General features: G+C 35.3%; 1 protein-coding gene across 1 annotated transcript in view; it reads right to left on the bottom strand.

The window, feature by feature from the left end:
* Positions 1-3,323: 3,323 nt before the first annotated feature.
* The window catches only part of GPC5 (glypican 5), a 479,275-nt gene continuing 455,921 nt past the window's right edge, over positions 3,324-26,677 (bottom strand). The window contains exons 9-10 of the mRNA XM_039219200.1: positions 10,106-10,226; positions 3,324-3,545 (exon numbers count right to left, since the gene is read on the bottom strand). Coding sequence (XP_039075131.1) covers positions 3,324-3,545; positions 10,106-10,226 — 343 coding nt within the window. The remainder of the gene's footprint in view (positions 3,546-10,105; positions 10,227-26,677) is intronic.

Genomic DNA, 26,677 nt, shown 5'->3' with positions numbered 1-26,677 from the left:
TAGCACAGATAAGTGGTATTAAGTGTTCAAGAGAGATAACAACTGATAAAAGGCTATTCAATTCTCAACAACAACAAAAGATAATCAGTAAATTTAGTAGAGCATTTCAGTGGAATGATGGAGGCAGCAATCAAACCACAGTGTTGTGGGAAAAGAACAATGAGTGGGTCATGAAGTAAAAGAGGAAAACTGATAAAACTTTATAGACATTCAGATATTAAAATTAAAAGGTAATTACATATCTTATTTTGCATAATATTTACAAAACTCTTAGGATTAGGTAGGATAAGCCCTCAGTATACTACTGTCACTGCCAGCATAAAATGATGTTTTATATAGGAATTAAAATTGTTTCTAAATAAAATATTGAAAAATATTTATTAATATATAACAATATTATATTGTATATTAAATATATTTATTACTATTAATAGCACATATATGTGATCTTTGTGACTGTCTTCTTTTACTTATCATGTTTTCAGGGTTCCTCTATGTTGTAGCATTTATTCATAGTAAGCCCTTTTTTTTAAAATTTTTTAATGTTTTATTTATTTCTGAGAGAGAGACAGAGAGACAGAGAGAGACAGAGAGAGACAGCATGAGCAGGAGAGGGTCAGAGAGAGGGGGAGATACAGGATCTGAAACAGGCTCCAGGATCTGAGCTAGCTGTCAGCACAGAGCCTGATGCAGGTCTCGAACTCATGAACTGTGAGATCTTGGCCTGAGCCAAAGCCAGATGCTTAACTGACTGAGCCACTCAGGTGCCCCTGTAGTAAGCCCTTTTAACTGCTAAACAAAGTTTCATTTTATGGATATGTAGCATTTTATTTATCCATTCATCAATTGATGAATATTTGAATTTTTTCTACTTTTTGCATATTATGAATGAATTACACTGCTATCAACATTCATGTACAGGTTTTTGTGTAAACACATGCTTTCATTTCTCTTAGGTATAGAGTTAAGTAGTAAATTTTCAGGCTTGTATGGTAGCTCTATGTTTAACCTTTTACAGAACTATCTAATTCTCAAAGTAGCTGCATGATTTTACATTTCACCAGTGGTGCTTGAGAGCTTCACTTTCTCCACATCCTATCACACTTGTGATTTTTTTTATCTTTTTGACCTAATTAACAAAAGATGTTAATTAAGGTGACTCTAAACATACAGCTAGTATACACAAGAACTGGAATTTAGTCAGATGCCTTGTGGCAACTTAAAAGTAATGCTCTTTAGCATATTGCTATATTGTGGCCAGTGTGTTTTATTGAAACAAAAGGGATTTCATTATTATTATTATTATTACTATTACTATTATTGGTACTTTGATGTTAATGAATGAATAGCTAATAACTGTCAAAGGCATTATTTTTCTCACTTGTTCTAGTTTCTAAAAATATAATGCTATACATTTATCTTTTAGATTGTATGATTCCTGAAAAATTCAAACTCCAGTAATTTCAATTTTTACAACAAATATAAAATTTATAGGAGATGGTTATAATTTGGAATCTCATTTTGTGAAATCATATTTCATGTTATATATCAATCAGAAATAATAAAGATCTTAGGCTATATATGGCTATAATTTGACCTAGTCACCAAAATATAAAGTGTAAAAGTTCTAGTGTTCAAAATTCTAACAGTATGTTTGACAAACAGAAAACCTGGTAGATAAATGGCTATAATTTTAATAGGTAATAGTAATATCTAGTACATCTTTTCTTATGTATTGGATCAGCAGTATCCAAGCAAATATAAAGTAAAATGTTAATCCAACATAAAACAATTACATACTCTTTAAATAAATAAAACAAATCAATGGCCCACCCAAATCCTCTCATTTCCAGTTGATTGTACATTAATTGAAATGGTTGGTTTTATGCTGACAATTGATTTTTTTAATGAAATGGCCAATAGTGAAGTCAGCGCATTTATACCACACACTCTAGAAAGCAGCCTTCCATTGAATTTATTCAGACCAGCTAATTGCTAAATTAGATGACCATTCCAACTTATTGAGTACATTTCAAATACTTTCTTCTGAACCAAAAGATAACTAAATGTGTTTTGGTCACTACTGCACTTCTAAATAAAATCAAAAGGTGTCTATCTTTCTGGAATATTAATATGGGGAAGCATGGGGAAATGTCACTGGTGTGTAATGGAGATGAATCAAAGTACTGTGGTGAATTCTCTGAGCAAGAGAAGGAGTCTGTAGAAGTGAAAAAAAAAATTCACAGAATCGGCTGACACCACTGACCATTCAATGGTGATTAACTGGTTCTGCATCACTCTTATAAGCTATTACCAAAAAGAAAAAGTTTCCAAAATGTGTATTAGAGTTAGTGTTTTAATGAAAAAATCTTAGACAGTTTTCAGAATTCAGAAACTTTGACATATTGTGTTTTAAAAATCTTGTTTATTTTTTTGTATCTATAAACACTAACCTTGTAACTGTCCATTAAGATTTAAATGAGAGCTTCTCACTCCATTACAACTCTAAAGTTACTATATATCATATTGGTATTCTAGAAACAGAATGGGAAAAAAGAAAACAGGTAATTTAGCAGTCTTTTTCTACATGAAATAAGAGCGTCTTCATCTCTGCTTGAACCTAGTACATTATGAGTATTGAAAAACCTATTATAAAATGTCTATTTAGTTTGTAGTTTTAAGCAAATGGTTATGATTATTGCTTTTTCTCACATTTAAAAATCAAATTTATTTTACACATGAAGACGTATTTCTAAGGAAGTTTTAGTCCCTCTATAAAAGGGATTCATTAAATGAATATTTAATAGAAACTGATAATATTCTCTTCTGTATTGGAATTATGAGATTTGAAGAAGTAAAATGTTACTTAAATCTACAACTTTTAACAACACTATAGCATACATTGGTTTTGCAATAAAAGAATTATAGAAAATTGCTGTTATATTACTTTTTATGTTTCACATTGAAAGTAGGGAAAGTAATTTCTAAGCTGTGGGTCATTATAGTTTATATCTAATCATGCTCAACAGTTAGGTTTTAAAAGCTGACATCACTTTTTTTTAAATGATAGATGTTATTTAATATTTAAAGATAAATTGCTATAAAACTGTGATTTTTCCTGCTGACAACTCTGCCCTAAACAAACTTAGTCAATATGAACAACAAGAAGTTTTAAAATAAATTTGCTAAGAGATGAAATCTGAATTAAAGTTCTAATACATTTCCTCAGTCACTATACTAAGAAGAATCCAGTATTGTTTTCAGTCTATTCTCAAGGGCAATTTAGTCCGATGCAAACATCTAAGAAAGTTCATGATAACCCTTTAGAACTTCTCTTCTTCTTTTATAAAACTTCTCCTTTTATAAAATTCCTCACCGTACTCATCACAGGTAATTTCCAAAGATATGTCTACCGGCAGCAGCACAGGCTTTAAAATGTAGAAAATTCCTGGCAAGTATGTTAGTACAATGGCTTCTCCCGAGAAAGGGGTCAGAATCACAGAAGGCTGAAGGCCAGGCACGATTTTTCCCTTTTCTTCACTGTTCTTGTTCCCAATTCAGAAGGATTTAAAGAGGCAGTGAGGGGATTTGAAGTGCCTGAGATATTCCCCAACGACCAACCTATAATCTATAAGTCTCCATGTATATCAGATTTTCTGAGCAACTTATTTTTTGTCTTGGTAGTTTTTAAAAATAGAGGGCTTGTTCTAAACAAAATAAAATTAAAGTTGTTTCTGCTAGTATCTTTCTCTAGGAAGCCTTGAAACTTTTTTATAAACTCTTCTAATTTTTTAAAAATGTTATTTATGTTTGAGAGAGACACACACTCACATCCATACACACACCCACATCTATACATACACACACACACACACACACACACACACACACACACACACACTGAATGTAAGACAGGCGGCTGCAGGCTCTGAGCTGTCAACACAGAGCCAGACCAAGGGCTTGAACTCAAGAACTGCAAGATCATGACTCAAGCTGAAGTCAGATTCTTAACTGACTGAGCCATCCAGGCACCTCTGAACTATTTTCTAATTAAAATACTTATTTTGGCGATACTTGGAGTACCTGTAGGTGACACTAGCTCAAGCTAACATTTCTAAAGGAATGCTACTTTGGTCTCTAGAACTCCATGTGATTTTCCCACCACCCACACATGGTCGCTGCCAAGTTCCCAACTATTCCTTCAAGATGCTGAGAAAGTTGACATATATCCTGTGCGTTGCTTCATGTATAAATTCTTACAATTTTCCTGGATACAAATTTAGCAATATTTATTAAAATACTTAAAATTATGAATGAACAGATTCTTGGTTATAACATCTTGAAATATATCACAAGGGGAAAAAGTTATAAAAAGATTTATATATAGAAATATTCCTATTAGCAGTATTTATTATTGTGAAAAATTGGTAACAACCTAAATATCCAACTTCAGTTTTGGATTAAATAAAATTATAGTCTTTCCATACGATAAAATCTTATACAGGCACTAGCAGCCACATTGCAGAGTATTTTATTTCATGGAAACAAAATGTTATGTGTTGTTAGGTGAGTACTTTGTGACACAAAATCAAATGTACTCTTTAATCTCACTCGGTTATGCTAAAAATATCAAAGTATTGATCTAATTACATGTATACTTAAGTCTAGCAAAAGCCTAGAAGGCTTATTTCCTGAGACTGCTGGTTATTTTATAAGCATAAGTAGTTTATTGTCCACTCATTTTGTAAAATTTTCTAAAATAACACAATTCAATTTCTTATAATGGACATTGATTATTTTTCAGTGAAAGAAAAGTTAATGTTACTAAATACCTTGTCTGTCCTAGATCAACTCTCTATCTACACGTATCACATACATTTAATAAAAGCTTTCTCCTTTCCTAGACTTTCGGAATATACATCTTCCATATGATTCTGCTGTCTTATATTATCCTTTAACAGTTTTTGTTGTGAATTTATTCTCTAACAAGAAGGTGGCCACCTTGCAGTCCTATGACTTACATATTATCTAACGCTGATGCTCCCAATTGTGTACCTCTTGTTCTGTGGTTGCTCCTGAATTCTGGATGTTTCCCTTGGGAGTCTGATGTATTTCAAATGTAACAGAGCCATAATTTCCAATCAATTCCAACAACTATCCCCCAGACTGGCTCCACTTCCAGAATGCCTTGTTTCACTTAATGACACTACACCCCACCCAACACAGTTATCATCCTTACTCTCTCTTTCTCAGTCTCATTTCCAATCCATCAACAAATCCTGAGTAATTCTTCTCCTATTTATCTAAATCTCCTGCTTCTCATATGCCTTCTCATATCCCTGCCATTCTTCCTATTCTAGTTCCAATCACTACAATCTTTTGCTTTTGCAACTTTCTTCCTCTATTTTTGTTCTTTTTCCACTTTTGGTCCATTTTCCAAAGTGAAGCCAAAACTACTTTTATAAAACATTAATTATATTATATCATCTTCTGCCTACAGTCTTTGGTTTCCCATCCGTGTAAGGATAAAATCTGAACTCTGCTGGAACTACCAAATCTCCTTAATTCAGAATCTCTCTCTCTCACCCCTTAACTCACTCGGTTATGGCCACATGGGCTTCTGTTCCTTCTTTGAATACAATAAATTATTTGTGCACAGATCCTTCGTATGTACTATTCTTTTTGCCCCCAACACAGCTCTCCCAGATTTTCCTGATTCTTTTCTTCTTCTTCAATATCAACCCAAATATCCTCCTTTTTTTTTTTTAATGTTTTATTTATTTCTAGGAGAGAGAGAGAGAGACAGCGTGAGCAGGGGAGGGTCAGAGAGAGAGGGAGTCACAGACTGAAACAGGCTCCAGGCTCCGAGCTGGCAGTCAGCACAGAGCCCGACGCGGGGCTCGAACCCACGAACCGCGAGATCATGACCTAAGCGAAAGTCGGACGATTAACCGACTACGCCACCCAGGCGCCCCCCAAATATCCTCCTTTTTATTTTTTTTATTTTTATTTTATTTTTAATTTATTTCTAGGAGAGAGAGAGTGAGACAGCGTGAGCAGGGGAGAGTCAGAGAGAGAGGGAGATACAGACTCTGAAATAGGCTCCAGGCTCTGAGCTGGCAGTCAGCACAGAGCCCGACTTGGGGCTCGAACCCACGAACCGCGAGATCATGACCTAAGCGAAAGTCAGACGCTTAACCGACTAAGCCACCCAGGCGCCCCCCAAATATCCTCCTTTTAATGGCCTCCGCAAACACACGATTCTTAAGTACCTTTTTGTACCTCATCCTGTTTTGTTTTCTTTATAACATTTGTCAGCTATAGTTATTGTACTTGTTACTAAGGCATTTAAAAAGTACCACTTCTTAAAGTAAAATTCCTACCCACTTGTCTAGTTAGTGACTCTAATTGTAGAGGTTACAGGATAGGAAATGAGGTAAAATGACAGGCCAAAAGAAAGGTGTTTGGTGGTTAATTGGATAGAACCAATTTTTGCTAATAAATATGGCTAGTTTATTTCTACATATTTACATAGGAGGAAAGGACAAGAGGAACATTTACTTATCCATATGATGAGAAATGCCATTTTAACTGTTAAATGCACTTAATATCTATTGCAATAACAAATAGATTGAGTTCCAGCCCAACACAAATAAGTGATCATCTATCCATAGATTAGAATTTGAAATATATTCCTACTTCTACCTACTCCCTTAGTCTCACACTACTCCCAAATTAAGAAGTTATCACTTATGGAAGACAATTTTCTGAAACTCTTCAGACCTGACACCATGCCAGGTCTTTATAATTGCCCCTTGTTAGCTACCAGGGTACACATGTTATCATCAATAGTCAGAAGTCCGGCAAAAACAAAAATGTTCCTTCATCTCCAGAACTGCCTTAGGAGAGAATGTTCTAAGACATTAAATGTGAATATTTTCATGCCATCCATACAAAATATGACTTTCTGCTATCTTCTATAAAAATCTAAATTTCAGTCATCATCCTAGTAGACTTCAAAAAGACCTCAAAAATAGCATCTTATATGATATTCTCTTATACTCCTAGAACAAAACTTAAGCAGGAATAACTGGAGATCTTCACATTAATGTAAAGATGAAAGAATGGGACTCAATTTAACACAGGGGTTAAAGAAAAAAATGGAATTATTTCCCTCTGCCATGTTGGAAGGATATAGCTTTAAATTTACGAAATAAGAAGTCAGTGATGTTGGGATGAAGGGACAACATATCAGTGAACTCGTTTCCTAAGAGTTTTTACAAACCTTTATATTTTGAGCATCTACTTATTTCCTTGAGAATATGTTTTCTTATATCTGTATACTCTTTCTATATAGCAGTTCCATCCTTTTTTTTTTAAATTTTTTTAAATGTTTTATTTTTTTCTAGGAGAGAGAGAGAGAGACAGCGTAAGCAGTGGAGGGTCAGAGAGAGATGGAGTCACAGACTCGGAAACAGGCTCCAGGCTCTGAGCTAGCTGTCAGCACAGAGCCCGAAGTGGGGCTCGAACCCACGAACCGCGAGATCATGACCCAAGAGAAAGTCGGACGCTCAACCAACTAAGCCACCCAGGCGCCCCCATCCTTTTTACATATAACAAGGTTTCCATCATGTATATATTCCAGAAATTTTGAATGCACACCTACTTGACATGTGTATCTATGTACTTCTACACCCATGTGCCATTGCCCTGTTACATGTTTTACCCACTTTCCTACAACCAAATAAATTAACATAATAAGACAGGATGAATATATATTGAAGTTCTATTTTCCTTTCTGCCTACAGTGTATTGGCTTATTCACACTTGGAGACTGCTTACCCTATTTTGGAGACCACTAAAATTTTGCCTTATCTTAAGGACAGAAACCAATTCATATTAAAGCTCTTTTGATTTTATGATCAGTGTACACAAGAATTGCTGAATAATCTAGATCTGCACAGCTTACTACACCTTATTACAGTGCATGATGTTAGGAGGTGCCAGGTCGGCCAAGGCATTTGTTCCTCCAGCCACAGGGAACACGGTTGGCTGCTGGTGATTCAGAGCTGAGTTAACACACCCCCACCTCCACCCTAGTATCTTTCATCCAATTTCTGGTCCAATGATCCAACTCCTCACCCAATGGAGGCCAACCTGAAAGGTTGGTAGGCTCCAGAATTCCTACTGGATTCATATGAGGCTTCCATCACACTCACAGTACAGTTCAACTGATCTCTCTCTGTAAGATGCTACTTCTCTCAGTCTTTTAATGATGATAAAGGCAGCCTGCCAGGAATCTCCTGCACAGAAATCTCTGTCCCAATGTCTCTTTCCTGGGGAACCTCAACAATTACATATTGAATTCCTAATAAATCATTTATTGAGCCACTGGAAATTTAAGAATTAAAATAATATTCTATATTCCCCCTCCTGAATGTCTGAGTGACATTTACTGTTGGGCTTAATATCACTGCTTCTGAGGACAACAGGCTTTGTCCATCTTGATCTGAGCCATCTGCTTCAGGCTGTGGTCTAGCTCATACTGCTCACTACAATGCCTCCTTCAATGTCACCTTAGCCTCTGACGTAATCCCGATACCACTCAGGTTCAAGAAATGTCTGAGCACTTGGCCTACTAACAGCATAAAGCACGTATTTACTTTACCTGGGAAGTGTCTCCCTGAGGTAATTGGTTTATCCCACTAGAGGCAGTGAGGTTTAACTCACTAGTAGATGTGACACCACTTTTCTCTTACATTTTTCTCAATGGAATTTAACTTTTGGTTCTGCCATCCAGGGTGAGAGCTCAGTTTCTCCAGTACACCAGTCATAGAATAAGCAAAGTGCCATCATTGCCTCATGGAAGGGAGAAATGTTGGACACAGGCCTTGATATTCTCCTTGAATTTTCTTTGATGAGGACAGAGACTTTCACAAAGGTGGAATCCTAAGAACAGGCCCTACATAAACTTAAGTTTTGCAGAGCAACTATGAAAAGCATCCCAGTGACTCTAGAATATTTTAATATTAATAAAAAGTCAATACTATGTTTAAATTAGTTTCTGACGTAGAATATTAAAAATAAGAATCGACTATCCATCCAAGGTTCTACTTAGAAAAAGTGAAAATAGGGGCACCTGGGTGGCTCCGTCGGTTAAGCGACCGACTTCGGCTCAGGTCATGATCGCACAGTTCATGGGTTCCAGCCCGGCGTCGGGCTCTGTGCTGACAGCCAGCTCAGAGCCTGGAGCCTGCTTCAGATTCTGTATCTCCCTCTCTCTCTGATCCTCCCCTGCTCACACTGTCTCTCTCTCTCTCTCTCTCAGAAATAAAAAAAATTAAAAAGAAAAATATTAAAAAAGAAAAAAGTGAAAATATATGTACAGATTGTGATAAAAAACAAACAAACTAGTAACTAGGAAATACTCCTTTTTACCCCAACTCCAATAAATGAAGAATGGAGGGTGGCCTTCATAGCATGTAACATAATATTTGATTCTAATTAAAAGATTAGTTCCGTGAAATATTCTTTTGATAGAAATTCTCAGGCTTCATATGCTATATATTAAAAACAGCAGTATATATTCACTTGATTACATCTTATTAAAGATAAAAAAGATGTATTTCATGAACAACCACGTGGTATGTTATAAGGTAACATGTAAAAGGTGATACAGAAAATAAATACAAACTGCATATTATTCATTTACGACAACTTTTATAGGAAATGGAGCAAAAACCTTCACAGCAAGGCTCAGAGAGTTGCCTGAAAAGGGACTTCAGCATCTTCCCTGTTCTGCGTTTCCTCTAATTGTCACATGAGTCCCCTTGTCTAAAGCTTATTCATTGCGGATGAAGCTTATCCTGATATTTTCATTATATATTAAAATGCTGAGGCTATGTCTCCTTTTCACAGATACAGATTGTCCTCTGTATGAAAACCCCTCAACCAAAAGTTGCTAAAACTCTAGGTACAAATAATTTATTCCAATACTCACTCTTAGGTAGGACTATCAGCAGTAACAGATTTGTCACATGTAATGGAAAGTGATCACCTAATATTTCTCATTGATTATACCAATAAATACAGTGTCAGCGCTTACCTGAATAACATGCTTCAGTTTATCAATAATTTGATTTATCACAGGATCAGTTCCTTTAACTTTGACTTCGGGATTTCCAGATTGGGCTTTGATTCCATTTCCAACCACACGCTGAGTATAGCTAACAAAGTGAAAGGTTGAAGATATATGACTTAGTAATCTGGTCAGAATACAATCTTTCATAGCCATTTGAATGTATTTGAGTTCAGAATATCACTTCTTTAAGGGTAAATGACAATATACACTGGCATAGCTGCAATTTTTTTTTTTTTGGTAAAATGCTTAGCATGCAAATATGGACTACCATAATGTTTTTCTCTCAAAAGTCCCAACCAAAGATTAATTATGTTTTAACACTACTTATCAAAATACTAAAGAAAGCTAAAACACATCTCACTTTGTTACCAGCCTTGTTGAATTACACATATGTCTGCATCCATATTATCTGAGTCAACTTACTTCATTTTATGTAGTATACAAATGAGTCCCAACAATATTTTTTACATACTGGACTAGGAAAGAGTATATATATATAATATATATATATATATAATTAGATACGTATTTATATAAATATATATATATATATTTTAACCATACAAGTCAAAATTATAAACATAAATAAACAACTAAACCAACAAAATATTTTACAAGTAGATAAAAGACAATCAGCTTTCACCATTTACCTAAACAAGGGTCTAGCAAATTGTGTTGTGTGTAATGGGGTGATTGAATAGGTGGCTAAAGTCATTGCAGATTACTGTCTTCACAAAATGACAATCACACAGTATCAACTTAGAATGCATACACACATTTAGATTCATCAGTCACGATCCAAGGAATGAAGGACAGGTTCAGCATGCTATGGGGATAGCTAGAAGGAACTGTATATGTCAAGTGAGAGGTAGAGATAACACAGGTAGTAAACTGAACATTTTGCGATGTCCATCTTGACTAAGAAACTTAGGAAAAACTAAAGAAGTTAGAGCTTACGTTGGCCCTTGAAGTAATACAGAAAGAATAGGTCTTAGATGATGTAGTTAACGCAGCACAAAGGATGACATCTCAGAAGGAGAAACGGCAAAGGCATGTGAATAACACACACAGGGAAGAATAACTAGGCTTTTGTTTACAAAGAGGACAAGTGGGGAAAAGTAAGAGATAGGAAGACATGCCCTGAACATTCCATAGTCTCTCTAACTAAGACTTTCCTTTGAGCAAATTGTTTAAATAAAAGTCATCATAAAGTCGTCTCAGAGACTTGTCAGCAAGCATTGTCACATTATGTTTAATGTAATTCTTCTTCCCTCTATTTGAGCAGAGTATCACAACTATCCACAGGAACCCTCTGTATTTTCTACAGCAATGGAATTTCTTTAAAAAGTTGAAAGGAGAGCCCACTGTTGACAATATGGTGATACAAAAGAAGTTTAAGGAATATCCAGCTCCTCCCCAAATTTTGCATACACCATGGCCAATTCATAAAAGTGTATCAAACAATTCTTAATTAGATCCTTACAATTAAAGGATGGAATTGTGGGGGGCACCTGGGTGGTGCAGTTAGTTAAGTGTCCAACTCTTGATATCCACTCAGGAGATGGTATGTACTGATGGGCAGGCTTGGTATTCTGCCTCTCTTCTTGTCTGCCCTTCCTGTCTGCCTCTGCCACCCCCCATATATACCTGCTTGCTCTCTCTCAAAATGAGTAAATAAACTTTAAAAAGTGTAAACAGAAATGATAGAACTTTTTCATATTGATAATATCAATTGGACACGACAAAAATGATATTAATAAATCTTTTTTATTTTGAAACAACCTTGAACCCACTTCTTTAGGCAGAAATAGAGGGGTACAGAGTTAGGTATTCCAGTAAACATTACAGACTGGCAATATATACCAATAACTAGTGGTAGAAAAAAACAAACCCTCAAATCTATTCATGTGTATAATATTTTTTACTTAGGAGGAATTAAGTAAAATGTAAATATTAAGCTTTTTGTTAACTCCTCTAAAGCATTATAATATTTTTCTTCCAAATATTTCAAGCAGATTGCACATGTGGTTTCTTTATTAATGTATTATTAACAATGATGAGTAATATGAATATATCAATGGACAAATGCATGTTTATGATTCAGGAATTGTTTTAAATACTTCCTTTGTAGTTTGCCACTTTATTTACATGGTAATCATTTGTGGTGGTCATGAGAATGTACCTATAGACCTCAAAGCACAGGACATTTAATTGACTAAGTGTTTGTGCTGCTTTGGTCTGAAATCTATTTCTGCATCTGCCCCCAACTAGTGACTGAGTGCAGCAGAGATAATAATCAGGGACATCACTAGAAGACACAGGGCTCCTCTGATGGCCAAGTTTGTCTCAGGATTCCCCAAAACCCTTGTTAATCTTTCTTAGGCTGTACTTCATGCTCGAATGCTTTCCTCAACTGTCTTAACATCCCCTTCACTCTGGGTCACACATGCTTCATGACTAACAGCTTTTCCAGCCTTACTCAGTTTCCACCCCATTTACTCTGATAGATATTTCCCTTAATAAAATCCTCTTGCATTTAATCTATTTTTTGCATCTGCTTCTTGGAGAACCCAGATTAATACATCATATAATTTTTATACTATAAGTATTCCTACTCTACAGATTGGGGACCTAGGGTCTGAATAGTTAAGTAACTTTCCCAAGGCAACATTTTGTTAAGTGTGCAGCAAAGGTATGAATCCAGGGAACGTGAGGTCCAAAATACAATCACTCAATAATTATTAATGAAAAGTCTTGAAATCAATTAATATAAATTGTGATAAAATTAGCTTGGTGCAGAGTGGTTTTTTTTAATCCTTTCTTTTGTTTTTTCCTGCAACTACAGCATTTTCAAATGTTTTACTATTTATAATTAGGAAAGGATGTACTATTTTCTTCAAAAATCTCAATAAAGAGTTGTATATTTCCAGCTGGTGGGGCGAAAAGAAACTAACAGAAACTTCAAGAGTGCTATAAGATTTTCCTGTTTTGGGGCACCTGGGTGGCTGAGTCAGTTAAGCGTCTGACTTTGGCTCAGGTCATGCATGACCTCATGGTTTGTGAGATCAGTCCCGCGTTGGGCTCAGTGCTGACAGCTCAGAGCCTGGAGTCTGCTTTGAACTCTCTGTCTTCTCTCTCTCTCTCCCCTTCCCACTCATGCTCTGTCTGTCTCTCTCTCAAAAATAAATAAACATTTAAAAAATTAAGAAAAGGTCTTCCTATTTCTCTAGAAACATAAAGTGAGCAATGGAAACTTAGTCTTGAATCTTAATTTTAAATATAGTAAACTCTTGAACAACATTAGTTTGGACTTCCCCGGGTCCACTAATACATAAATTTTATTTTTCAATAAATACAATATTATAAATATATTTTTGCTTCCTAATTATTTTCTTAATAACATTTTAATTTTATTTTCTTAGCTTACTTTGTTTACTGTAAGAAATGTAGTATATAACATATATAAAAGGGAGTCAGACAACATGGTGAAGAAGGTATCCATACTTCCCACATCTCTCAAACAAAGAAGGGCAGAAGCCAAAGGACTTTGAACCCCAAGAGTCTGGGAGGAAAAGAGAAGGAGTCGACCAGGAAGAAAACAGGAAAACCGATGGCCCCATAGGTGCGTGACTGCGAACTGGTGGAGATAGAACTGGCAGTGGAGGCATGGTGGGGAGGGATCTCATTCTACAGAGAGACAAAGGGAAGAGAAAGAGAGGCTGGGGAAGCCTAGAACCATATCTGGACAAGAGAAAAAACTCAGACCAGGACAGAGAGGGAACCCATCATCCCATCTCTAACTGCAGGGCTTTCTTTGGAGTGGGACCGGCTGCTCTGTTTGCATACCTGGGGAAGAGGGGAGTCACCAATGGATTCGGTGGTACATCAGGGGCACAGTCAGCAGCAGGAGGAACCCCTCCTGCCCTGAAGTGCTGCTGTACAGCCGCAGGAGCATATATTGTTCAGTAATATTAACAAGCATGGAGTGGAAGTTTAAAACCTAAGCCTGGGACATAGGAGACGGTGGAGTGAGACAGCTGGCCTAGTCTGCACTCTTGGCACAGTGAGGATGAATCCAAAGGAGTGATTTGGACACCTGGTCCATAAAGAAGGGACTGGGGGTGGCCGTTTTTCCCCTCACAACCACCAAGGCAGAGCCTCAGGGATCCTCAGTGGGGATCCTCCTCCACTGTGGAGTGGAGGTGGACCTGCCTACACCAAACCATACCCCTCAGTGCTGGGTTACCATTTATCTACTGGAGCTGGATAGATGCTTTGGAACCAGTCTTCCCCCCCGCCCCCCCGCCCAACTTCCCCCTGCCCCCAGACCAGCACTGCATCATTGCGTGGATTAACTCTAGGTCAATTCTTGTATTTAGATATTTTCTCCTCCTTATCTCTTCCCTCTTCTAGGCTGGTTACTGGTTTGCTTGAATAGACATATTTAATCTATTTTCTTGATGCATGTTCTACACCTCCTTCTTTACTTTCCTTTCTCTTTCTCTCTGAAATAATCAGGACATATAGTTTCTCTAGGTAACATTATCTATGCTTCTTTTTCCTCTCCTTCCTTATTTGCCTTTCTCTCTCACTGGATTAAGCCTTTTACTCTCTGCCTGGTTAATGTTCATATTCTCTTTCTACTCTCCCCTGTAATTTGTCTCTTTGTATATGCTCTTCCATCAGCACCTCCTCCGCTCTGTTCTTTACTTGCAGCTGGTGTTTCTGGTTTTATGTTTTAGACTGTCTTTTGTTTTTTGTTTTAGTTTGCTGGTTTGTTTGTGTGTTTGCATGTTTTTGTTTCCTGTTTTTCTGTTTTCCTTTCCAGGGCTACTTCAAGGAATAAACCAAACCACACTTGGTGTAGGGTCCAAAACATCACTACAAGAAGGGAAATAAAATAACACAGAGAGTCACAACAGAGAGCAAGTAACATGCTCTAAAAAACACCTCCTGAACGGCCAGGCCCTGGACAGTATATGAAACCCCTGTTTATATAGCAGTACTTGCAAGTGCAGAGCACATCGCAAGCTTTCAGACCTAACAAGGGACAAAAAAACTAGCCAAAATGATGAAACAGAAGAATCCTCCTCAAAAGAAATTCGAGGAAGAAGTGACAGCTAAAGAATTGATCAAAACAGATATAAGAACATAACTGAACAAGAATTTAGAACAAGAGTCATAAAAATAACTGTTTGGACTTGAAAAAAGCATAGAAGACAGCAGAGACTCCATTGCTACAGAGATCAAGGACCTTAAAAATAGCCATGATGAATTTAAAAATGCTATAAATGAGGTGGAAAATAAAATGGAGGTGGCCACAGTGAGGAATGAAGGGGAAGAGGGGGAGAATAGGTGAATTAGAAGATAAAATTATGGAAAAAGAGGAAGCCAAGAAAAAGAGAGATAAAATGATCCAGGAGTATGAGGGGAGATTATGAGAACTGAGTGATACAATCAAATGGAACAATAGACATATAATAGAAATTCCATAAGAAGAAGAAGAGAGAGAAAGGGGCTAAAGGGGTACTTGAACAAATCATAGCTGAGAAGCTCCCCAACCTGTGGAGGGAAACAAACATTGAAATCCAAGAGGCACAGAGAACTCCCCTGAGATGTAACTTGAAACAATCTTCTGCATGACATATAGTGAAACTGGCAAAATACAAGGATAAAGAGAGAATTTTGAAAGCAGCTAGGGATAAACAGGACTTAACATACAAAGGTCAACACATAAGGGTAGTAGCAGACCTATCTACTGAAACTTGGCAAACCAGAAAGGAAATGCAGGAAATCTTCAATGTGATGAACAGAAAAAAATACGCAGCCAAGAATCCTTTATCCAGCAAGCCTATCATTCAGAATAGAAGGAGGGATAAAGGTTTTCCCAAACAAAAACTGAAGGAATTTATCACCACTAAACCATCCTTACAAGAGATCCTAAAGGGGACTCTATGAGGGAAATGTTGCAAGGGACACAAAGTACCAGAGATATCACTACAAGTATGAAACCTACAGATAATACAATGACTCTAAACCCGTATTTTGCAGTAATAATATTGAACATAAATGGACTAAATGCTCCAAACAAAAGACATAGGGTATCAGAATGGGGAAAAAAAAAAAAAAAAAAAGACAAGACGCATCCATTTGCTGTCTACAAAAGACTCATTTCAGACCTGAGGACACCTTCAGGTTGAAAGTGAAGGGATGGAGAAATATCTATCATGCTACTAGAAGTCAAAAGAAAGCTGGAGTAGCCATACTTAACAGACAAACTAGACGTTAAATTAAAGGCTGTAACAAAAGATGAAGAAGAGCATTACATAATAATTACAGGGCCTATCCAACAGGAAGAGCTAATAATTATAAATGTCTATACACCAAATTCAAAAGCACCCAAATATACAAAACAATCACAAACATAAGCAATCTTATAGATAAGAATGTGCTAGCTGCAGGGGACTTTAATACTCCATTTACAGCAAGGGATAGATCAACTAGAAATAGAATCACTAAAGAAACAATGATTTTGGACCAATGATCTTGTGAACAACACATTGGACCAGATGGACTTGACAGACATATTTGGAACTCTACATATCAAAGCATATTGGGTCACAGAGCAGCCCTCAATAAATATAAAAGAATTGAGATCTTACTATGCACACTTGCAGATCACAATGCTATGAAACTTGAAATCAACCACAGGAAAAATTTTTGGAAAGCCTCCAGAAGCATGGAGGCTAAAGAACATCCTGCTAAAGAATGAATGGGTCAACCAGGCAATTAGAGAAGAAATTTAAAAATATATGGAAACACATGAAAATGGAAATATAACAATCCAAACCTTCTGGGTAGGCATTGTTAAGGACTGGGTAGGCAGTCCTAAGAGGAAAGTACATTGCAATCCAGACTTATCTCAAGAAACAAGAAAAATCCCAAATACAAAATCTAACAGCACACCTACAGCAACTATAAGCAGAACAGCAAAGATATCCCAAACCCAGCAGAAGAAAAGAAATAATAAAGATCAGGAGAGAAATAAACAATAAAGAAAATAAAAAAAAATAGAACAGATCAGTGAAATCAAGAGTTGGTTTTTTGAAAAAATAAACACAATTGATAAACCTCTAGTAGTCTTCTCAAAAAGAAAAGAGAGATGAACCAAATAGATAAAATCATGAATGAAAATGGATTTATTACAACCAATCTCTCAGATATATAAACAGTTATCAGGGGATACTATGAAAAATTATATGCCAACAAACTGGACAACCTGGAAGAAATGGACAAATTCCTAAACACACACACACTACCAAAACTCAAATGGGAAGAAATAGAAAATTTGAACATATCCTTAACTAGTGAAGAAATTCATCAGTTATCAAAAATCTCCCAACAAATAAGAGCTCTGGGCCAGATGGCTTCCCTGGGGAATTCTACCAGACATTTAAATCAGAGTTAATACCCATTCTGCTCAAGCTATTCCAAAAAATAGAAATGGAAGGAAAACTTCCAGACTCATAATATGAAGCCAGACTTACTTTGATCCCCAAACCAGACAGAGACCCAAAACAAAAGAGAACTACTGGCCAATATTCCTGATGAATATGGATGCAAAAATTCTCAACAAGATACTAGCAAACTGAATTCAACAGCATATAAAAAGAATTATCCACCATGATCAAGTGGGATTCATTCCTGGATTACAGGGCTGGTTCAATCTTCGCAAATCAATCTATGTGATACATCACATTAACAAAAGAAAAGATAAAAACCAAATGATCCTGTCAATAGAAGCAGAAAAAGCATTTGACAAAATACAGCATCCTTCTTAATAAAGACCATCAAGAAAGCTGGGATAGAAGGAACTGAAACATCATAAAAGCCATCTATTAGAAGCCCTCAGCTAATATCATCCTCAATGGGGAAATACTGAGAGCTTTCTCCCTGAGATCGGGAACATGACAGGGATGTCCACTCTCACCATTGTTGTTTAACAAAGTGTTGGAGGTCCCAGACTCAGCAATCAGACAACATAATGAAATATAAAAAGCAACAGAATTGGCAAAGATAAAGTCAACCTTCACTTTTCACAGATGACATGATACTCTACACAGAAAACCTGACAGACTTCACCAAAAGTCTGCTAGATCTGATCCATGAATGCAGCAAAGTTTCAGGGTACAAAATCAATGTACAGAAATTGGTTGCATTTTTATACACCAATAATGAAGCAACAGAAAGAGTAATTAAGAAACTGATCCCAATCACATTGCACAAGGAACCATAAAATACCTAGGAATAAACCTAACCGAAGATGTAAAAGATCTGTATGCTGAAAACTATAGAAAACTTATGAAGGAAATTGAAGAAGACATGAAGAAATGGGAAAACATTCCATGCTCGTGGATCAGAAGAATAAACATTGTTAAAATGTCACTACTACCCAAAGCAATCTACACATTCAATGCAATCCCAATCAAAACTGCACAACCATTCTTCTCAAAACTAGAACAAACTATATCCTAAAATTTGTATGGAACCACAAAAGACCCTGAATAGCCAAAGTATTATTGAAAAAAAAAGGGAGGCATCACAATGCCAGACGTTAGCCTCGACTACAAAGCTGTCATCATTAAGACAGTGTGGTATTCGCACAAAAACAGACACATAGACCAATGGAATAGAATAGAGAACCCAGAACTGGACCCACAAATGTATGACCAACTCATCTTTGACAAAGCAGGAAAGAGTATCCAATGGAAAAAAGACAGCCTCTTTAACAGATAGTGCTGGGAGAACTGGACAGCAACATGCAAAAGAATGAACCTAGATTACTTTCATACACCACTCACAAAAATAAACTCAAAATGGATGAAGGACCTGAAAGCGATACAGGAAACCATCAAACCCTTGAGGAGAAAGAAGGAAACACCCTCTTTGATCTCAGTCATGGCAATTTCTTACTTGACACATCTCCAAAGGCAAGGGAATCACAAACAAAAATGCACTTTTGGGACTTCATCAAGATAAAAAGCTGCATGGCAAAAGAAACAATCAATAAAACTAAAAGGCAACCAACGGAATGGGAAAGAGTTGCAAATGTCATATCGGATAAAGGGCTAATATCCAAAATCTATAAGGAATTCACCAAACTCCACACCCAAAAAACACATAATTCAGTGAAGAAATGGGCAGAAGACATGAACAGACACTTTTCCAAAGATGTCCATATGGCCAACAAACATGAAAAGATGCTCAATATGACTCATCATCAGGGAAATGCAAATCAAAACCACACTGAGACACCACCTCACGCTGGTCAAAGTGGCTAAAATGAACAAATCAGGAGACTACAGATGCTGGTGAGGATGTGGAGGAATGGGCAACCTCTTACACTGTTGGTAGGATTACAAAGTTGTGTAGCTGCACTGGAAAACAGTGTGGAGGTTCCTCACAAAGTTAACAATAGAACTCCCCTATGATCCAGCAATAGCACTGCTAGGAATTTACCTTGTTGGGATGAGCTCTGGGTGTTGTATGGAAACCAATTTGACAATAAATTATATTTAAACAAACAAAAAAATAAAGTGAAAATTCTATGGTAAATGTCCATATAAAAAAAGAAATATAGTATGTAACACACATAATACACAATATATGTGTTAATTGACTAATTATGTTATTGGTAAGGCTTCTGGTCAATAGGCTATTTGCAGTTTGGGGGAAGTTAAAATCATATGTTGATTTTTGATTAGGCGCATGACCATTGACATTCTTCAATGGTCAACTGTAAACAATTACTTACATCATATCTTGGTTTCTTTACAGACCACGAACTTTCTTTTAAGATGTAAAAATGTCATGTCACATTAATCTGAAGAATTTCTCACTTTTTATTCTTAACTACCACTGTTGATAACACAGACAAATTGTATTACAAATACAACTGATGAAGAATCTCATTCCAAGCTAGTATATTATGGAATAGTTCAGGATCACTATTTTTATGTATTATTTAAATAAGGAAAAATACTGCAGCAGAGCATTTAAGATACTTCAAGTGAAATATAAGTTTTAAAAATAAGTTCTTTTCTGTTTTTGTAAGGTTAGGAAGAACCACAATGCAATAGCTGTTCAGATATATGAAGAGCAGTTTAAATGAAAAAGACAGCAGAGCAATTGGAGTCCTCTCTCTTGGTGGATGAGCATATAAACTGATGTAAACCACTATTTGACATGTATTTAAAGCTAACATATCACATGGCCCAGGGAATATACTCAACTATGTTTATAAAAAGATAGGTATAAGAATACTCAAGGAAGTACTACTTAAAATAGCCCACACTGGACACAACCTCAATGTCCATAAACATTAATGTGGGAAAATAAATGGCAGTATATTTATATAATGACATACTATATAGCAATAAGAATGAATGAATGACAACTATACTCAAAATCTTATTTAAGCTAAATATGGAATGAAAAAAGCAAGGTATGGAACTTATTCTATGACTCTATCTATAAAAGTTTAAAAGTGAATCAACAACATTCTAAATCACCGTAACAGCTACTCTAGAAGATAAGGTCTAGAAGGCTGAAGGGACTTCCTGGGGTTCTAGTAATACATCTTGATTTGATTCCTGGTTACATAACAGTGCTCATTTTGTGTAAAAAAAGAAAGACTGGATTGTAGAGTTAAGGTTTGAATAGTTTACTGAATGTATGTATTTTCAACTTAAATAAAACACTTACATTAAAAACTCCTTATTTTTTTTCTTAATATGTATACAATAGACAAACTGGCTCTGAACCATGTATAAACAAAAGCTCCATGCAGGTATTTTTAAATTGGTCTAAATGGTGTTGTCATCTCTCAATGAGTAATTTAGGAGCCTAGATTGATATTAAAAACTCACTCCCTGCAGTCTTTCCTTTGTATGCAAAAAATATAGTTTCTAAATAAATAAAAATTTTGCTAACAAAGACTTTTTGAACTTTTATTATGAAATTTTAATAAATCATCAATCCTATTTTCCTTCTAATGAACAAGTAATGGATAAAACATTTCAAGGATCCCTACAGAGGTTTCTTGACTTGAAAAATTGCTTCCATTTCAACTAGAGAAAGGGAATAAGACACACCCCCCCCAAAAAAAAAAGAGGCCAATTTTTTTTTTTTTTTGTTAGAGAAGCAATAGACCCACCATTTGTGCCAATTTCTTCTGAGCAGGTCTGGTAATGGTTGAAAGCAACTTAACAGGGATTCTCGCTCCCCAAGTAAAACTTGCTTTCCATTAAAATGGAAAAAAGGAAAGCACTGATATTATTTACATTCTATAAAGATGTTTTAAAATGATGATTAACAAGATTCCAATTCTCTTTGTGTTCAACATATGAAATATTAAAAAGAAGTGCTATTAGATCTACACACAGTATGTCATTAGGAAGTCATTTTTCCTGACTCTACCAACATTTCTTATTTGAAACTCATGTCATGCCCTACTAGTTGATATTAATTTTACTTTATTTAGAATGCAGAATTTGTTTCAGATTCACATCAGAAATATGGTGTTTTCATGTGTGCTCACACAATTTCTGGGAGACAAATATTTGGAATCTGACCCTGAAGTGCATCACAAATCACTTAAAGTGGTCTGTTCTGAGAAGTCTTTGATAACTTCACTGGGACAGGATATAAGAACTTCAAAATTTATACAAAATGAGGAAAACATTTAATCAGGGACTTTCTTTTCTTTCTTTCGTTTTTTTTTTCTTTAACCATATCACCATCTTTGTTAGAGGTTTAAGACTGAGAATGGGGACCATGTTCGTAGTGGTGGTGGTGGTGGTGGTGATATAGTAATAATAGTAGTAATAGATGCTTTGTTTGTTTACTTCTTTACTACTTTGTTTTTGTATGACTTGGTTAGGTGATTGTATATTAAAATTCCTTCAATTTCCAGAGTTTTGAGTCTCCTAAATTCTAGGAGGCAAAACACTGGACTGTCTTTGTCTCAGGTAAGTATGTTGCTATCCTGGGTAAAAAGGTCTGGGAAGGACATTACATTTATTCATCAATGAACCTCTACTTTGACAACAAACTTTCCTTTCAAATCATTTCTGGGCCTCCTTTCCTGGTTCTGGCAGCAAATGTGAAAGTAAGTAGAATGGATATTTTTGTGTGTAAATTTTCCTCAAATATTTGTGTGACACTGGACACCCCTGCTGACTAGTGCTTTATGTACAGGCAGCTTCTGTATAGCACTTTTCTTCTACAGTGAAGGTCTTAATCTTTGAAATCTCAGAACGAAAAGAAGTCGTATGATTGATTTTATGTGCCAGGTTTATGGGAATAACCTTTCATGGTAGGCAAGAGGCTTACAGGGGATTTGGAAAATAGAGACATCTGTAGAATCAATTCAAAATGATTAAACCTTTGGTGATTGCACTATCTCATTTCAATTGCTGAACCACAAACTATTTATAAGGCAATCTCTACCATTTCTTTGGCTTTATAATTATAGATAAATAATGTCTAAATTTGAGATCTATGTTTCTGAGCCTAAATAATTAAGTCAAAATAAGTATATATCACAGAGACCTTATTAGGGTGTTTAGTATTATTTATAGATAGCTAATCTCCTGCTGCAGATAATGCACTTGTGATATCTTATGTATAGCAATAATTAACATTATTTAGAAAGGCAAAGCTATGCTTTGTATGGTAGCCAATAAAAAATGTTTATTCAATCCCTACCATAAATAAAATACGAACATTGTTTAGAAAGAGTGAGAAAGCAAGAACTCATTAAAGAATGGATATCAATCAATCTTCCCCTAACTTCAGTTGGCAAAGCACATATTTGTATTTGTCAGTTAAGCCAGGTAATCACAGGTTTCAAAATATTTTATAAGATAAGCGGCTGTATGAACCTGCAAGATATTTGCACATGAGAAACTAGTGACTATACATGTAAAACCAGTGATGTTCTGGAGGCTTTCATTTCAACAAATGTTGACTACCTAATAAAAATGTATTAAAAGTAAACCATCCCCCATTTGGAAAAAAATAAAAACCGGTATATTTCTTACATTATTTCTTTTGTCCTAACCCCTTCCTAATCTTACCAAGAAAACATAAATATCTTAATTATAACAAAGCTCTGTTTTTATAGTTTCAAATTTTTGAATTAAAAATTCAAAGCAAATGATAATAAACCTTTGGTTTGCTTTTTAATGAATTATCCTCATTTTCTTTAAGGCAACTGTCAAATTGAAAATGATCAGTTCTAACTACCATTAGTTGCACATACTGTTATATGAATTATGAAACATTATACCAACTTCTGTTTCACAGGCACACATCTCAAAATTAAATTCTTAGTAAGAGACAAGCTATCCTTCATGGATTTGGGATAACTGATAATCATCATTTTGTACTGACTTTCTGTCTCATTTCACTGTCTGCTATCAATATATGAAAGTAAAATGTTATTTAGGGGATAACTATTATCTGAGTACTAATAAATCAAATACTATTAGACCCAAAAAAAATCACTCAAAAATTATTTATGGTATAAATTTCATTTAACCAAACCTGTATTAGATATTACTAAAATCTAAAAGTTCCTAGAATCTAATACAACTTTTTTTTGGTACTTTTTATAAACATAACTGATAACAACATTAATTAAATTTCAGATATAAAACTACCAACTGCATCATAAATACTTTAAAGTTAGGTGCAAGACACAATAATTCTAAGACTACCAACATATCATCCAAATGAAACACCTAGGTACTTCTTTTACTAATATATATCATAATAAAATCAGAGAGAAAGAACCTCTGAATTTCAGACTGTAGTAGGCTCCTCGGGCCACCACATTCACCGCACCACACAGAGTACCGTAAATAAATTGGAGCTACCTACATGAAAACAAATTTCCCCTTCAACTTCAATTAATCAATAGACTTTACATATGAGCCTCTGTCCTTGAAGTCATAATCTATTTTCCTCTAGGGAAATTTGATTTACTATAAAATAATATTTATATTTCACAAAAACTTTTTTTAAACTATAGTTTGGGTTTTTTTTATTGCAATTCAGTTGTCCTGAAGGAAAACATTTTAATCACCCTTGGAAATTTTCAGTACCTAGTATCTAGCATTTCCTGTAATTTTTAAATGACTTTTATCTTAGTAGCAAAAGTAAACAACACTATTGATGATTTCCGGTGTTCTAAAGTCATACAATCAGGAAATAGATTTTTAAAATATGATTTGTTCTCCTCTGAAGCAGCGGCCCAACCACCTGCTCTGCATGTAAACATTCCCTGAAAGCTATAAAGGGCTAGTTTATCATGAAGGTGTTGACGGGTGACTCTTTGGGGACCCATATAAGCACACAGAATAAATTTTAATCATACTGAATGCTAATGTGGTAGCAAGACTGTGACAATATTCAAATGTGACTAATTTCATTGAATTAGCTATACTCAGTATGAGCTAAACTTCATTGTTTAAATCTATATAAATACCTCAAAAGAAATAATTAAGCTCATCTCTTTTCTATTTATTTTTTTGTTGATGCTTAAGAGTGAAAAGATTTTAACTGAGATCTTTTGTATGTTTGATTTTTGGTTTTATTCAGCAGTCGGTTCTCTTGTTTTATCACCGTAAGACTGTGAGGGTCCTTGGCAGCTTGCTGAACACAGCACTCCCCTTTCTAAAAGAAATACATCTATACCAGGAATATAGTACTTGGCATTCAGCTCTTGACCTGTAGCCTAATAGATCTGTTGTCTGTCTTTAGTGACAGTCACATAAATTTAAAGCTGAAGAGCACCTTAGAGGTCATCTAGTCCAACTGAACCATGTTTTAAAACAAATGAAGAGGTATGTTTATTTCATCATTTTGCACCTATGTACTGTATATTTCCAGAAAAGCCTTTGAGACAGCTTAAAATAAAAGGCACAGACACTATAAAACAAGGGCACAATGACAGAATAATGAAGAGAGGCAGATGATAATTATATAAGAAGACCTAGTAAAGAGACACTATACTTCAGCCTAAAACTCATCCTGAATCTTCTTGATGGTAAAGGCTAAAAGGAAACTCAAAATTCAAATAGGTCTTATTAGTTAATGAAAGTGGTATTTGCAAATGTCAACAGCCAGTTTTGTTTTGTGTTTTGTTTTGTTTTGTTTTGTTTTGTTTTGTTTTGTTTTGTTTTTGGTATCCCTAAACTCTCAAGCACAGCACATGAGTCTTTAAGTAACAGACAATGAGCAATACACGAAAATTATCTTCAATAGCAATTTCAAAGGTTTCAAAACTATAAATACACATGATCCTTTTTTTATATGAATCCTTGTTAAGAGCTGCCTATGTGATATTAAATTTTAGTTCTGAACAAGCCTTTTTATTGGGACTTGGTAATCTGACTTGGTGAAAAATGTAGCCTTGGAGAACCTAGAAGAGCAGATAGTTAATATTTCCCTGAATTTATTTTTGTTTTTAATTGATATTTCATTTCACCACTCATAAAAAATATATCCTCTGGATAATGTACTGAAGCACCATAAACAAAGAATCTCAAGGTCAAAGTGACTTGAGATGGATCACAAAGCAGAGGTCTGGTCTGAAGAGCTACATGCATGGTCTCTACTATACTACATGGCAAATAGCAACATGACAAGCAATTTACTAACAAATAAACACTAATGAGACGGGAAGAGTGGGTATAATTGTATGACACATTTTAACTGATAGTTATATGTTTTCCAATAGATTCATACATCCTACATTTAATGGGATCATTTTCTTTTTTCAATCACTTTTCAAAAAATGTAGCTTGTTGCTTTATAGGCCATTTGGTAGATTTAATTTCCAATGTTTAAAACAGGCCCATTCTCAATGTTCTATAAATTGGATGGTCTTGATGTATTGATCGTCTTGAATGTATAGGGTGGTTCATGTATTTTTGGATAGGGATGAGAGCCTGTCAAGAAGGTCAAAAAGTCTGTATTTTGTGGCTATTATTATGAACACTTCTTGTCTGCTCTTATATTAGGCATAATCGCACAAATTAGGAATTAACAAAAGCCAGGCATAATCACAAGAACTAAATGGATAAAATGTTTATATATACTTTATTTGTATTTTCAATAGCAGGAACGTGATGTTCTGGGCCCATGGAAGAGAACTGAAGTTTTGAAGATTTGTAAATAGCCATTCTTAACAAAAATAACCCACAATAATTAATTAGTATTTAGAAAGCAATTAGAATTGGAGCCTAACACATCAGTTTTAACATCCAGTTTCAATCTTGTCTCTAATTCCAACTTGAAGTTCTGTCCAACAATTCGATTTTGTGGTCTATTGAATCTCAAAATACAAATTGATAGGTTTCAAATCATAGTTATTATGAAGAGCAAGGAGGAAGGGAAGGTGGAGAAATAACTAAGCTTCTTGTCCATACTTCATCTTAACTAGACCATAGCCAAATACCTGTTTTCACA

This window comes from Hyaena hyaena, unplaced genomic scaffold, assembly GCF_003009895.1.
Source record: "Hyaena hyaena isolate Hyena2069 unplaced genomic scaffold, ASM300989v1 scaffold_802, whole genome shotgun sequence".
In the NCBI taxonomy this organism is placed as follows: Eukaryota; Metazoa; Chordata; class Mammalia; order Carnivora; family Hyaenidae; genus Hyaena; species Hyaena hyaena.
The sequence above is the reverse complement of the archived record's forward strand: the minus strand, read 5'-3'. Positions and strand labels throughout refer to the sequence as shown.